At 35.4% G+C, this 13,983-nt stretch overlaps 1 protein-coding gene across 4 annotated transcripts in view; it reads left to right on the forward strand.

Annotated features, from left to right (window-relative positions):
* The window catches only part of CC2D2A (coiled-coil and C2 domain containing 2A), a 51,518-nt gene that overhangs the window by 30,960 nt on the left and 6,575 nt on the right, over nt 1–13,983 (forward strand). For 3 of the 4 annotated variants that reach the window (XM_085059848.1, XM_085059849.1, XM_085059845.1), the window contains 11 exons: nt 1,345–1,436; nt 3,165–3,332; nt 4,758–4,863; nt 6,217–6,326; nt 6,446–6,542; nt 7,776–7,874; nt 10,244–10,420; nt 11,216–11,236; nt 12,311–12,514; nt 12,991–13,080; nt 13,868–13,981. In XM_085059848.1, coding sequence (XP_084915974.1) covers nt 1,345–1,436; nt 3,165–3,332; nt 4,758–4,863; nt 6,217–6,326; nt 6,446–6,542; nt 7,776–7,874; nt 10,244–10,420; nt 11,216–11,236; nt 12,311–12,514; nt 12,991–13,080; nt 13,868–13,981 — 1,278 coding nt within the window. The remainder of the gene's footprint in view (nt 1–1,344; nt 1,437–3,164; nt 3,333–4,757; nt 4,864–6,216; nt 6,327–6,445; nt 6,543–7,775; nt 7,875–10,243; nt 10,421–11,215; nt 11,237–12,310; nt 12,515–12,990; nt 13,081–13,867; nt 13,982–13,983) is intronic. The other variant, XM_085059847.1, reaches the window with a different exon arrangement.

Genomic DNA, 13,983 nt, shown 5'->3' on the forward strand with positions numbered 1-13,983 from the left:
TCATTGTTGTATTAGAGTAACATCTTCCCCTTATATTGATTTAATTTATTTTTCTAGTTTTCATTATATTAAGATGACATTCTCTTTAAGCCTAAGGGAAAAAGAAGGAAATATGTATCATCTAACCAAGAAAAGTTTGCAGTTTCAGACTGGCAGAATAGCAAAAGTGAAACATGGCTACCAGTTTCTTACCAGTTGTGGAGATATCAAAAAGTGTATCAAATTCTAGCCTGCCAGCAAAACATGAAATATGATGATAAGGTTGATTTAAAGTAGGACAAAACAAATTGTTGGTTAGAAAGAAAGCTTCATGAAGGAATCATAGAGAAAAAAAGTGTTTAAATCTTCCAGACAAGTGCCAAAGTCCAGATTCAGTATGATAGTGTAAAAAAATTATTTTTGACAAAGCTGTCATATCTGTGTCAGCCCTGTATGTTTTGCATGGCATTGAACATATGGGTTTTGCAGCACGCTGGATAGTAGTGGAGTAGTACAGAGTAGCATACATTATACTACCTTCTTTTGCCTCTTTCTTAGATTAAGTACAAGTAGCCTTTTTAAAAACAGTATTTGGGTATTTTGCACTCTTATGAATTGTCAGATGGGCTTGAAAATTAAATTGCTCATATCAGAACTGAAATTCAGTTCACTCTGAAACATGATCTTTATATGTCTATCACTTCTGATCTTGTGCTAGCACAGAGTATAAAGGCATTACTAGCATTAGTGGTAGGAAAAAAGGACAAAGGCAACATCCTTTCAGTCTTCTTCCAAATAGGTGTTAGGAGAAGAGGGAAGACTGTAATCTCAGTGCTTCACTCTATGCCCTCAGCAAAGAAATGAAAGGAACTAAGAATTTTAAATATTTATTTGAAATCACAGCATTTGTAATACAGGCTTCACCAGTTGTTCTGTAGTCCAAAGTATTTCTTTTGATCCCCATAGCTGGTACCATATAGGTTTCTCTAAACCCTTTTTTGCAGCTTCATTTAGATGAGGAAAAGAGGTGTCTGTTAGTGTCGGTTATTTTCATAATTGTTTCTGATGGTGAGTTGTAAGCAGATGAAGAGGAATTTTCTGATTGTATCCTTCCATACATTCTTCTATTTGTCTAGCCAGTATGTTTCTAGAGAACCATTGTATTGGAAAATGAGCTGCTTTTGCATTCTAAAAAATAGCTGGTGGAAAGAAATTTTTCCTTTGACTGTGACCCTCTTAAAATTGGGGAAAAATGAAGAATTTGTATGTGGATGTTTTGTTTGTGTTTAATAGACAGAATGCAAATATTGGCAGTGGGTTTGGATTAGAAATGCACATTTGTCTTTTCTCACTCCCCATTCACAGGTTCGAGAATCAGTAATCAACCGTTTCCTCATAGCAAAACACCATTTTGTGCTCTCTGACCTCGTCAATGAAGAGGAGATCCTGAGCCTGGGGTAAGAGAGCTGTCTTTATTTGTTCCAAATAAAAAAACTGATGTAAAGCCACCTGCTTTATTTCTCTTTTGCAAAGTGTGTTGATGTGACTGTTGATGTGATTTTGTGTTTAGTATAATAGATAAACTTCCAATCACTGTGTATGAATCAGCAATGTATTGATAAACAAAGTGTGTAAAAACTTTTTAAAGAAAAGGTCTGGTTTTGGCAGAAATAAAGTGACAGCGTGTAAGTAAGATTTAACAGGATATAATGCATTTCAGATGAGCTGAGCATAGTCCAGCTGGTGCCAGATTAAATATTTCCAATTATCAGGCAAATGTCAGCGTTAGTAACACTATTACCAGTTCTACAAGTGATGCCTACTTTCAGAACCTGTGCCTATGCCCTGCAAATAGATTTTGAACTGTAATTTTTTTTATTTTACTTCCCATGTACTTCCGATGCTGATGCTGAATGTTGTTGTATATTGTTTATGTTCAAAAAAGATACTGATTTTGGAAATTACTGCCTTTTTTCTTCTAAGATTATTGCATTTTATTACTTGAGCACTTTCTTTGGATTTTTTTTTCAAATCCGATACATGTATTTACATGTTTTTACATGTATCAGTCATCACTGCATAGATTACTCTTAGGGTTGCTCACTTAAAATCTGTGTAAGTAAACAAATTGTGAAAGTTATTTTGTTCTTTCATGTAGAATCTCATTCTGTTCACTATAAACACAACACCCTTTTAATGCAGTCAAAGTGTTTTTTCAACCAGCTGTATAAATCTAAACAGTCCCATCTGCTGGAGATACAGAGACTTGCTCGCCTAGAAAAGACTTCATGCTTGGTTTTAGTTGATGTTTTCACATCACAGTAGAGAAAAATCCCAGTAAGACTTCAATTAGCTTTTTGTTTAGAATCAAATGTTTAATTTATATTTTTTTCATCATGAATACTTATTCATATTAGATTCTATTTGCAAAGCTTTATGCTTACCAAATTTAAAGTATACCATGACTTGTTTAAAGCATTAATTTAGTGAGATATTTCAGTAACTCATGATTTTGTGTTATTTGAACAGTAATTACTATGGGGGTTTTATATATAAGGAAGAAATGCCATTGGCTATCAGTTTTTAAATGTGATTTTTAAATGTGATTTTTAAATGTCTGCAGTTTTTATCAATGATGTAAACATTACATTCATCTGCATGAACAAAGCATACATCTTCATTTTATTGTTTTCCTATTTGTTTTCTTTTTTCCTTTGGTTCTGCATTGCCTTGGGTTATAAGTTCTGAGGGTCCAGGGTATGTTGCAGTATATTGATTTTTCTTCCTTTCTGTAGCCTGCTGTTCACTGTATATAGCTGTGTAGGTAGATGTTTTGCCTCTTCCATACAGTGGTTATCATCATCTGCTAGATCCCCTGTTTATAGCACTGTAGTTTAGGTCTATCGTGAAGCTGTGTAATTGTCTTGTTTGCATTTTACACAGTTTTGGGGAAAAAACCCAAAACAAACAAACTTTTGAAGTTATGATTCCTGAAATATAAGACAGAATTGGATTGTGCAGTACTAAATAATTGCGACATTTTGACATTTCAGAGAGTTTTGTTTGGCACTAGCAGGAGCAAATATTTCCTTTTTATGTTAGTGTGTAATTTTCATATGTGTCATGGAAAAACTAGAATGCTGGACTATGCAAAACTGACTGAATATCTGGTTTATGATTATTAGTATTTTGGGACTCGGCCTCTTTAAACTGGCAGAGCCAAAACGACCATTAAGGCCAAGAAGAAAAGAAAGGAAGAAGGTCACAGCACAGAATTTATCAGATGGAGACATAAAATTGTTAGTGAACATCATTAGAGCCTATGATATTCCTGTGAGAAAACCAGTGATGAGGTATGTTTAAATGCTTGTTTCCAGTACAGATCCATTTTCTGGCTTCTGCTGTTCTGAGGACAGATGGAGCAATGGATGTTGCAATTCAGCCATGTGTGTTGTTTTGATTCTCATGATAAAAACATATATATACATGTATCTTTTTATTAATGATGATAAAGAACTGATATTTTGTATTTTTGTACATTAATATAATAGTTCTTCGGTAGCTGTGAAATTCAAGACATGTTTTACCAGAAGCTGTCTGAAAAATGAGTTATGGCTTTGACAGCATTATAACTCTGGTACTATCAGATGAATTATACCTTAAGCAAGCCTCTTTATTATACTCAGGGAAATTTTAATTCATAATATCTTAATTAAATACCAAAACCAGATATTAAAAAATCAAGTTCTTCATTGTGGGGTACTATATTTGCCTCCTGAGTGTAGCATGTTGGTCTTCTCCTTGATGAACTGTTTAAGTTAATAACTGAGCCTAATGTGGCTCTGACTAATTTTAAAGGTGACCTTTACATTCAGGCACATTAAGACAATGACTGCACTGCATGATGGTGTGTCATGTAGAGACACTGAACAGTCTGGTTCAGTTCCAGAAGCAATGTATTAGTGCAGTGTTCTCTCTCTCCCTTAAAATGAATACACCTTGCATTTACCTCCAAGGTATTTCCAAGCTAGACAGTTACAGAATTTAGCATCATCGTTTATCTCTTACTGTATTAGAGGTTCTGTTGCATTCCTGTAAATAAGATGATACTGAGAAAAGCAATTCATTGACAGAAAAAAGATTAAAAATTCAATTCATTACCAATATTACAAAAGTAATTAAAACCCCATCCAATCTTTCTGCATTATATGATATCTCATTTTGAGCTTTCTACATGAATAGTTACTCTTTTATAGTCTCTAATGTGGTGTTATCACAAATAAAAGTTGTGTGGAAATACTATAAAAATAAAGATTTTAGCATTTATTTTCTTTACCTTACTCATTGGTTGACAAAGCTGAAATATTCATATGGATTCAATTTTGCCATAGAGGCCTTGCCTGAATACTGTGAAAGCTACACTGTTCATGAATTCTGCAGGTATTCAACTACTTGAACTTAAAAACCTGTAGCTCAAGGAGATTGTGTGGGGTAGGCATAAAAAGGTCTGCAGTTGATAAGCTTTTCAGAAAAGAGAGCCTCCAGGCACAAAATTCTCTTTTGCAACAAGGCTTGTAAGAACTGTACACTTGATACCCCTTTCTGGCATTTTATTTGTGTTGTTTGATCAAATAAATATCTTCCCAAGGTTAAAATTGTAACAAAAATATCAGTAATATTTCCAGAATTCTGTATGGCTGATAGAGAATGTGAGAGCTTCATATTTTGTAATGAATTCTCTGTCTTCCATGGCTGTTATTGTCTTTTTCCTCTTGTAGCAAACTTCAACAGCCATCGAAATCTTCAAGGTCCTTTAATGAGATGTTTGCAGCCTCTCCATCAGCTCAGAACCTACCTAATAGCCCAGACTGGGCATTCAACCAGGTATATTACAAAAATAACATTTTCTGTAAAGTTGTGAGCATTCCTCTTTTCCACAGACAGTAGCATATCACCATCAGAAAGATACCTTATTGGCAGGGTTGCCTTGCCCACTCCTTGATCTCCAAGAAGAGAGTAAAGCTGCAGAAGGTTCAGAGAAGGGTGGTAAGGATGTCAAATACACAGAATGGCTACTGCCCAGTTAAAAATGGTGGGGCTTTCAGCCAGAACACCCATAACTGTGGTAGAAAGGCACAAAATCACGAGTCATATAGACACTGCATAGCGATTGACTATTGCCTGGCACTGTAAGTACAAATGTGAGTGATGGGCAAATGAAGCTGGTAGGAATTAGGTTCAAAACAAGCCTCTAAAAGAAGGTTGTGGTTCTTCATGCAGCAGCTGCTCGGTGCCCAGATAAGTTTCTTCCATGTATTGTGAATGAAAGAGGTTTATTAGTGTTGAAGTGGGTATTGGACAAGTATTTGGAAGAGTGATCCTTTGGGAGTTACTTAATAGAAAAATCATTACAGACTTAGGAAAGTCTTTCATCCGAAAATGTTTGAAGTCTGGGAGAGTAATAGGAGGAAATACCATCTGTGCCTTCTCAGTTCTTACTTTTCTGTGTGTGTTGGCTGCTGGCTGTTTTCACAGCCTGTGCTTTGGGTCCAGTATACTCCTACTCTAAACCTTATGGCTGACACTGAAATTACATTTGCTTGCTATTCAGAACTAAATTTAGCATCTTCCTGAATGAAGATGAAAGACCTTCAGGGTTTTTTCCTGCTTTTCTTACGATTTTCCTTCAAAATTATAGCTTTTTGAAATATAGAAGAGGTTCTGCCGTATGCATTTGAATGTTAATGAAGGCATTTTTAGTCATGTTAGGGGTTTGTTTTGTCTAAATGAAGTTGCTTATCTGTCATAGAAGCCGGTTTCAGGGACAACTGGGATTGTAGCTGTAGGCTTCTTGGATTACAGATAAGAGGATACAAGTGCACTTTCTTCCACTGGTGTTTGGATCACATGTTCTGTTTCAGTACCTTCCCTGATTAGATAGCCTGTAGCTTTTCCACTCTCAGGAGAAAATGTGGTTTTGCCAGTGTATATAAATATATCAAGTATTCTGTATACACATAAACTTTTGAAAATGCTGGCATATAAGATATTTTTAAAAGCTTCATAAATGCTTAGAAGCTCATGAAGACCAATATTTAAGGTGTATTAAAGTTATATCTGGGCTGAACCAGCCCGATTACCAAAAAGTTTATTTTTCTAAATATATTAAATGTGGAATTTCATGTGCACTGAATTTCCACAGAGGTCTCTTTCCTTTGTTTCAATGTCTATTTATAGGTTTTGGTCCGTCCTTTTGTAGAAGTTTCTTTTCAGCGAACAGTCTGCCGGACAACAACAGCAGAAGGTCCAAGCCCCAGCTGGAATGAAGAACTTGAGCTTCCATTTAGGTATGGCAAAATGAAACCAAATTATTCCTGCTTAATAATAATTTAATTTGAGCATGCCAGTTTATCCACATTTTCCTGTACTGTTCAAATAACTTTTTTTATTTATTTAACCTTTATAGAGCTCCTAATGGTGATTATAGCACCCACAGTTTGCAGTCAGTAAAAGATGAAGTCTTCATTAATGTTTTTGATGAAGTCCTTCATGATGCTGTAGAGGTGAGTTCATAATTGAAAGACAGGGTACATTACAGAATATTGTGAGCTTTTTGAAGTTGACAGAACAAGATTTTCCATGTAATAACTTTCCCCCTCTTGTGCTTCTCTTCTATTTTGTCATTGCTTATGATTTTATATCTAGTCAATAATGCAAGGTTGTCAGAGGGAGCAATCTTTACAGTGTTAACCTTTGTACAAATTCAGCTTGTACCATGCAAAATGCTGCTGGAGTTGAACACGCGTATGCAATATGTTTTACTGATATTTAGTGAAATTGGAGATCCTAAAATTGAGAGGCATCATGAATTGTAATCTGAATTGTGTTCTTAACCTTAATTAGAATTTTTTACTTCATTCCAGGTGAGTGATCCCAGTTCTTGTATTTTTTATTAAGTATCTTGTTACGCTTTGTCTCATATCATTTTACAAGCTCTTTAGTGAAATAATAAAAAAACCTCCAAACCATCTATTGGTTGTATGTATTAATTTTTTTGAATGAGACAAAAATTGCAAGTACTAGTGACAAGGAATTTTTGTAAGCTCTCAGTGCTGGCATAACTCCTTCCCCTGTTGAATCCAGTGAAAGCTTTCCTAGTCAATTCAGCATACACAAAAATAGAAGCACTCAACATTCTTGAAAGCATAACACAAAAAAAAATAGTGCACTCACTTCACTTAGAGCAGAATTCTGTCCTCAAAACTGAAATGATAGTTAGTGAAGCAGAAGGAAGAAACTAGACTCTTGAAACTTGGATGTCATTCTAGAGATTTTTTTAAAATAATTTCTAGGCTGATCATACAAGATTTGGAAATCTCTGATAGGCACTGCACATGAAAACAGGATTTTTTAGTTAGGTTTTCATACCATTTTAACTTCGAAAAGCTTTTCTAAATACAATAAAACATTTCATTAGAAGACCAGAGCTTCATTTACTTTGTCTGAGAAGACACTTGTGGACTCCTTGTCAGAGTTTTGAGTTCTCCATCACAGGTTACACAGGACTTGAACCCTAAAGTGCAAGCATATGGTATCATGGACTGTGATGTTATGTTTTCAGCATCTGGTGTGCCTGAAAGGCGTGCAGGATTATCACTGCTGCACTAGTAACAGAACTGATTGTTACAGAAAATTATTACTACAGAATATTTATTAATACCTTGATTAAATTGTTTATTGAATTAAAGAAAATTAAGCTGTCTTACAAAATGTTCTGTTGGGCAACTTTTTAACAGGATGATTGTGAAAGAGGAAGTGGAATTCACACTCGTATTGAGAGACACTGGCTGGGATGTGTTAAGATTCCGTTTACTACCATATATTTTCAAGCAAGGGTAAGTGATTTTACTTGAAGTAAAATACAGAACTGAGAATGAAAACGGCTGGAAATGGAATGTCAGAGTTAATTATGTTGTCTGTAATTGTTAGTTTATTTTTATGGAATTGTTTGAAAATGTCTTTGAAACCACTGACTTTTTTTGGCAGATTTGGTGAGTATTTGCCAGTAAGTTCAAGGTTTTGAAGGGAGAAGAGAGAAATAACACATACTGAACCATGACAGTGCAGCCTGGCTTCCTTCAGTAGTGAGGTTAAAAGTGCAGATTTTTAAGATGGTTTTCCCAGTGGTTTTTGAGGTCTGTGGTATTGCACAGCCTAGATAGATGAGCTAGGAACAGTCACCTAGATAGGTGAGGAAATTTGACTGGACTTTTTTTTTACACTTTCCATGAATCACCAGATTTTCACCTTTGCCTGTTCCAATCCCTTCTTTCTTCCATTTTTAGAACTTTTCAAGAGAAGCTTTCTTCAAGAAATATCAACAGTTAGTCATGGGCGTGGTAGTAAAGAATATACTTCTTCACAAAGGAATGATTATTTTTTTGTTCAGCCACTCATCCTGGACTTAGTTTAAGGAAACTAATTCTTTCCATTGATAGTCCTATCATATGGTAATATTGCTGTACCACTTCTTCTGCATGGCAGTTGCTTTTATGTGTAGAATCAAATCATCATATCACAAAAGTTAGAATCTTCATGAAGTAAGAAACTGAGACATCAGTTACACTCCTAATGACACAGTAATTTGCTCTTCTCTGGCTGTATGGGGCACTTTTCAGAGCCTTAAGGACTTCAAGACAAACTGTGAGCCTTCTTTGGGTGGAGTGTAAGTCTATAGGAGTCTCATTTAATTTAAGTGCAGTGCTTGGTGATTTAAGTAGTTTTCTTGGGCTGTCTGCAAGGCATAACAGAACATAATTGCCATGGGATTCAGGAAAGTGTGGGATTCTTTTCATTACTGAGAAATTTTGGACAGCATATGTCTAATCAGGCTTACTCCACTTGTTTCTGCTAGATCATTACATACTGTGATCACCATTGCTGTAGGTCAACAAACAAAAACCAACAAGATCTGATGCTCATTTTTAGGGAATTGTTCCACGCTGAATGAATGAAATTCACCTGAAAAGTGTATCTGCTTACAGTCCTGAGAGATTTAATGGGCAGACTTGATATTTTAACAGACTGCTTACCAATACATATTGAAGGACACAGCCACCATCTACAATCCATCTTTGAGGATTTCATATACTGATGTTGACCTCTGTTCTTCATACTTCTTCTTGGTCTTTCTCTTGTAGAACCAGAGTAGCTCCAGAATTCCTCTCAGATACTCTTCTGACTCTCTGTGAGGAGGTGGTGGAGTTTGTGATTGCCTAGGCATAGTGTGAGTGCTTGTATAGATCTTCCCAGCAGTAGAGGTTCTTTCCATTTGAATAGGATTTCATATGGAATTTGAAAAAGCCTGATCAGCACAGTGGATATATCAAGGTGCATCTCGCAATTAAATTTCAGTAGCAAATGAAGTATTTCATCATCCTGTTATAATATACTGCAGTAGAAATTTTGAGTGATATATTTAGTTTTCTCCTCATAAAAACTTAATTTTGTTCTTTCATGTTTGATGAGCCATTCCAGTGAGTCATCTGTTCATTTTCCACATCCACTGAAGATACCCTTTCTGGTGGCAGTTGCCTTAATTGTGTCCAAATCAGGAGCTTAAATTTTTTCTTTTTCTCTTAAAGCTGGATACTTCCACTGTTGAAACCTGCCCAAGCAGTGTGGGGCCTGTCATCTCTTGTCTCATACAGCCCTTCAGAAAGACTTTATTCTCTGTTTTTGGTGGCAGAGGGAGCTACAAAGGGCTGATGAGTCCATCAGAGCATTCTGTGGGGAAGCTGGGTAAATGGGCCCAGTTCTAGTTCTGTCCAAGAAGCATCAGTACTTTCTGCATGGAAGGGGTCTGTCTTGGAAAGTGTAGTCCTGCAACCCATATTTTGCCATTTTTTCATTTCTCCAGGTAAACATAGCCATGTGGCATTTGCTGTTTGAAAGAAAAATAATGAAAGGCTGGCACTCTTCTCTGTAAACTAGTGTGTATGATTTTCATTTCATTAAATATTGATGTTCATAATTTGCAAGAGAGACTGAAATCAAATTGTGATTAATATATTTAACAATGAGATATCTCATGTTTTCCCCACAATTAATCAACATAAATGACATATACTCTCATTTTATTATTTTGTAACTTAGAGTAACAATCAAAAGAAGAAAATATTTGGACACGAGTAGCAGATTTATGTGAAAGAGAACTTTTGCTTTTTTGCTTTTAATGAAAAGTATTTCTCTGTATCTGTTGTAGATTGATGGTACGTTTAAGATCAATATTCCTCCAGTCCTCCTTGGCTACAGCAAAGAAAAGAACCTGGGAATGGAGAGAGGTTATGATTCTGTGCGAAATCTGAGTGAGGGCTCATATATAACACTGTTTATTACCATTGAACCACAGCTCATTCCTGGAGAGTCTGTCAGAGAGAAGGTAACTCATCAGTAATTCTTCATACTCTTGTTCTTTGTTTCCAGTGGTGCAGATGCATATTAATAGGTCTCCCTAGTGTACCAAAGGATGTGAATGCACATACAGAAGGACATTCATACAAATTTAGTGTGGTTTATTTCAAATTTTTAATCTCAGTTCAGTTTAATTAGGTGCATCATTAGGTGAGATGTGCACTTAATGCATGAGAAATAACTGGGCCCAGGTATCAAATTTTACTCTTAAGAGAAAGCAGATTTGTATTCATATCTGTGATCATGTAGTTTTTCCATGTACTTCTGTAAACAATAAAGCATTCATGTGAGAATTTGTGAACAGTGGACGAGAAGGAGTGGCAGGTGCAAAGAGTATTTTCTAGCTTCTGTGTTTATACTTGCTTCTGTGTTCAAATGAGCATTTATTATTTATGGCTTCATGCATGCTTCCAGATCTTAAAGATAATAATTTCTAAACAGCAGCTGCTATTTTATTCACTTTCATTAGTAAACCAGAAAAGTGCCTTAGACTAACAACAGTAGTTGTTACAATTCTTTGCTTCAGCTCTCCAGATGCAACACATACACTTATTATAGAAAGATTTTGGCATAAAATGAAGAAAAACTAACTAAATAATTTGCCATCCTTTCTTCCTATTCCTGACCTGTAGTTAAATTTGAAATGCTTGTGTGGTGTTTTAGGATGCTAAGCATAATATTAGTTTAATTTTATGATACCTTTTTTGTTCCTTTACTTACTTTTTCCTCTCTTTCCTGCTGTCCTTCCTGAACCTCTGTATAGATGAATGAAATGCTTAAGAAGGTACAATATGAATAAATCAGTTGAGATATTCCTGTTGTTCCCAGTTTAAGATTTGGGTTTGTGCCATTCAGCAACCTTTTTGCAGTTTTTTGTTACTTGACTGTGACATAGTAATTGTTTTTTTGCCAGTAATATTTGCAGTAAATTGGTACATATAAATTTACAAGGTGCCAGAGGCTGTACTTTTCTGCTGTTAATTATAGTTGAGAAGAATCACCACTCTGTGCCTTCTCTGCTGACTTGGAGGTCTAGCTAAAGGGCAGTGCCCAGCTGTTCCACCTCAGGTTAGTTTGAGAAAAGCAGTAAAAATTACAAAAGCAGCTTATTTTAAACAAAAATATTATGAAGGATGAACTTTAATTCTCAGCACCAACAGTATACAAGGAATTCTAAGTAGATAATTTTTACTGATCCTAATACCTTTAAGATGACATCTTAGGTGACATATGAGGAAATAATTGTCATTGTTATATAATTAATACGTGCTTTTGAGTCCTACATTTTCTTCTGAAAAATCTCATCGAAAAATATTGAAATTTTAGACACCTCTGAATTGTAAGGATTCATCTAAAAACCACTTGAACCTTCTCTGCAAATATTTTGGCATTGAACAGGGTTGTTGCAGTATTATTTATATAAAAATCACTGGGATTTTATGTGTAATGTCAATTGTGGTTTTAATGGAGTGCTATGGGAATAGCATATAGGATTAGTACCTAACCATAATTGCATAGTTTTGACTTAATATGTGGTGTTACATCCTCATCCCCACAGTGTTACTTGGCCATAACTTTCACTTTATTTCAGTGCTTTAATAAAGCCAGCTTATACATATAGATCATTATGGGCTTTCATAAGTAAATGCAAATTACCTGATTTTCCATTACCTTGACCTTTCTTACATGTCTGTAAGCAAAACTTTATACCACAAGGCAAGTTCACAATGCTATTAGGAGAGAATTTAACACTCCTCTTATTATCCTGTAAATGGTGAAATATGGCCAAATACAGTAAAGAATTAAGTCCAAACTATAAATAAAACTGGTTTCATATAAATTCTACTTTCTTTTGAAGTTTGAGACCCAAGAAGATGAGAAACTGCTCCAGGCAGCAGAAAAATATGAAGCTGAATGTACATCAAAGTTTCCAAGCCGCCAGTGCCTAACAACTGTAATTGACCTTGATGGGAAAACAGTTTTTATTACCAGATATATCAAACCTCTGAATCCACCACAGGAGCTTCTTGATGCCGTCCCCAGTAGATCTCAGGCAGCAGCAGTAAGTACTTAGAAAAGATAGCAAAGTCTCTGATGTACAGATTTCAAGATGTTTGTTTGTTTGCCTGTGCCATGTCCACATAAGCAAATTGCACCTTTGTGTCTCTGCTGTACAGCTACATCTTTTGCAAAGTAAAAACTACAAATATGAAATAAAGTAGTAATGACTATGTGTGATACACAGTAAGTTCAACTATAATGATACTGTGAAATGATAATTGTCTTCTCAGGGGAAAAAATAAGTAATTAATGAATATTGTCCTTTAAAAGACAAAGAATTATGCCAAACCTCAATGGCAGTAAATCATATCAGTCTTTGATAAAAGTTCTAAAATGAGCTAGTTGCTACTGTAATGAGGTTACTCAATGTTTTGTCATTGATATCTGTGGAAACAGCAGTATTCTTCACATCTGGTGTAATAACACTTGAGCATTGTGAATTAAAGGGGTGACCTGCTCTGTTTTGTTTTCTTGCAGGAACTGGTGGCTCGATATGTTGCTTTGATTCCTTTTTTGCCAGATAGTGTGTCATTTGCTGGAATTTGTGATTTATGGAGTACGTCAGATGTAAGCAATGCATTAAACAGAAGTTTTTTATCCTCTTGAATGTGATGTTACATCCTATTGGCCAATATTTTTGGGGGGAGGTTATACTAGATTAGCTCTTGAGGTCCCTTTAGACCTAAATTATTCTGTGATTCTGTTATTGTGAGGACTATTTTCCTTTGAGCCACTTATTTCAAAGAATAAGGAACCAAAACAACCAAAAGTTGCTCTTCTGATCTGAGCCAAAAATTTTATCTTTGATAGCTTGAAATTAGCTAAGAATACTTTGGAGCTTTAAAGTGTCTCCTGTTTTTCCTCACTTATAAACTAGTCCATAATATCATAGTTATGCACAAGTGAAAGGATGCTGACTGATGGTGACTTTATAACTAGTCTTAAAAGGGATCACTGTCATTCCAAGGAACTACAGAAATGAAACTGCATGTAGTGACAGCAATAATGGGATATTTTGCTTTCTCTGTCACATAAATCCTGTCATTTACAGAATAGCAGACATTGTTGATCATAGATAAAATTTTTATGATCTCAGAACTTTTCTGAAAAAATGTCATTCTAAAAAAGGACAAGGACCCTGGTTCTTGTGAAAAGATCTCAGATCTCATGGATTCTTACACCATTCACTCTTCATCCTGTGTGTTGAAGCAGTGGCCAATAAACAGTAAAGATCAGTTGCAAAGATCTGAGAGGACACCTTGCTTCCTTGCTTCAGATGTGTCAAGAAACATTATCAAATATTGTAAGTTGATAACTGCCTAAAAAGACTTTTTTTTTTAAATACCTCAATCAGCAATTTCTTTATCTTCTGGCGGGAGATGAGGAAGAACATGCCGTGCTCTTGTGTAATTATTTTCTTGGCATGGGCAAAAAAGCCTGGCTTGTCATTGGAAATGCCATTCCCGAGGT

Source organism: Lichenostomus cassidix, chromosome 4 (genome assembly GCF_008360975.1).
Source record: "Lichenostomus cassidix isolate B80296 chromosome 4, HeHo_3.0, whole genome shotgun sequence".
Lineage (NCBI taxonomy): Eukaryota > Metazoa > Chordata > Aves > Passeriformes > Meliphagidae > Lichenostomus > Lichenostomus cassidix.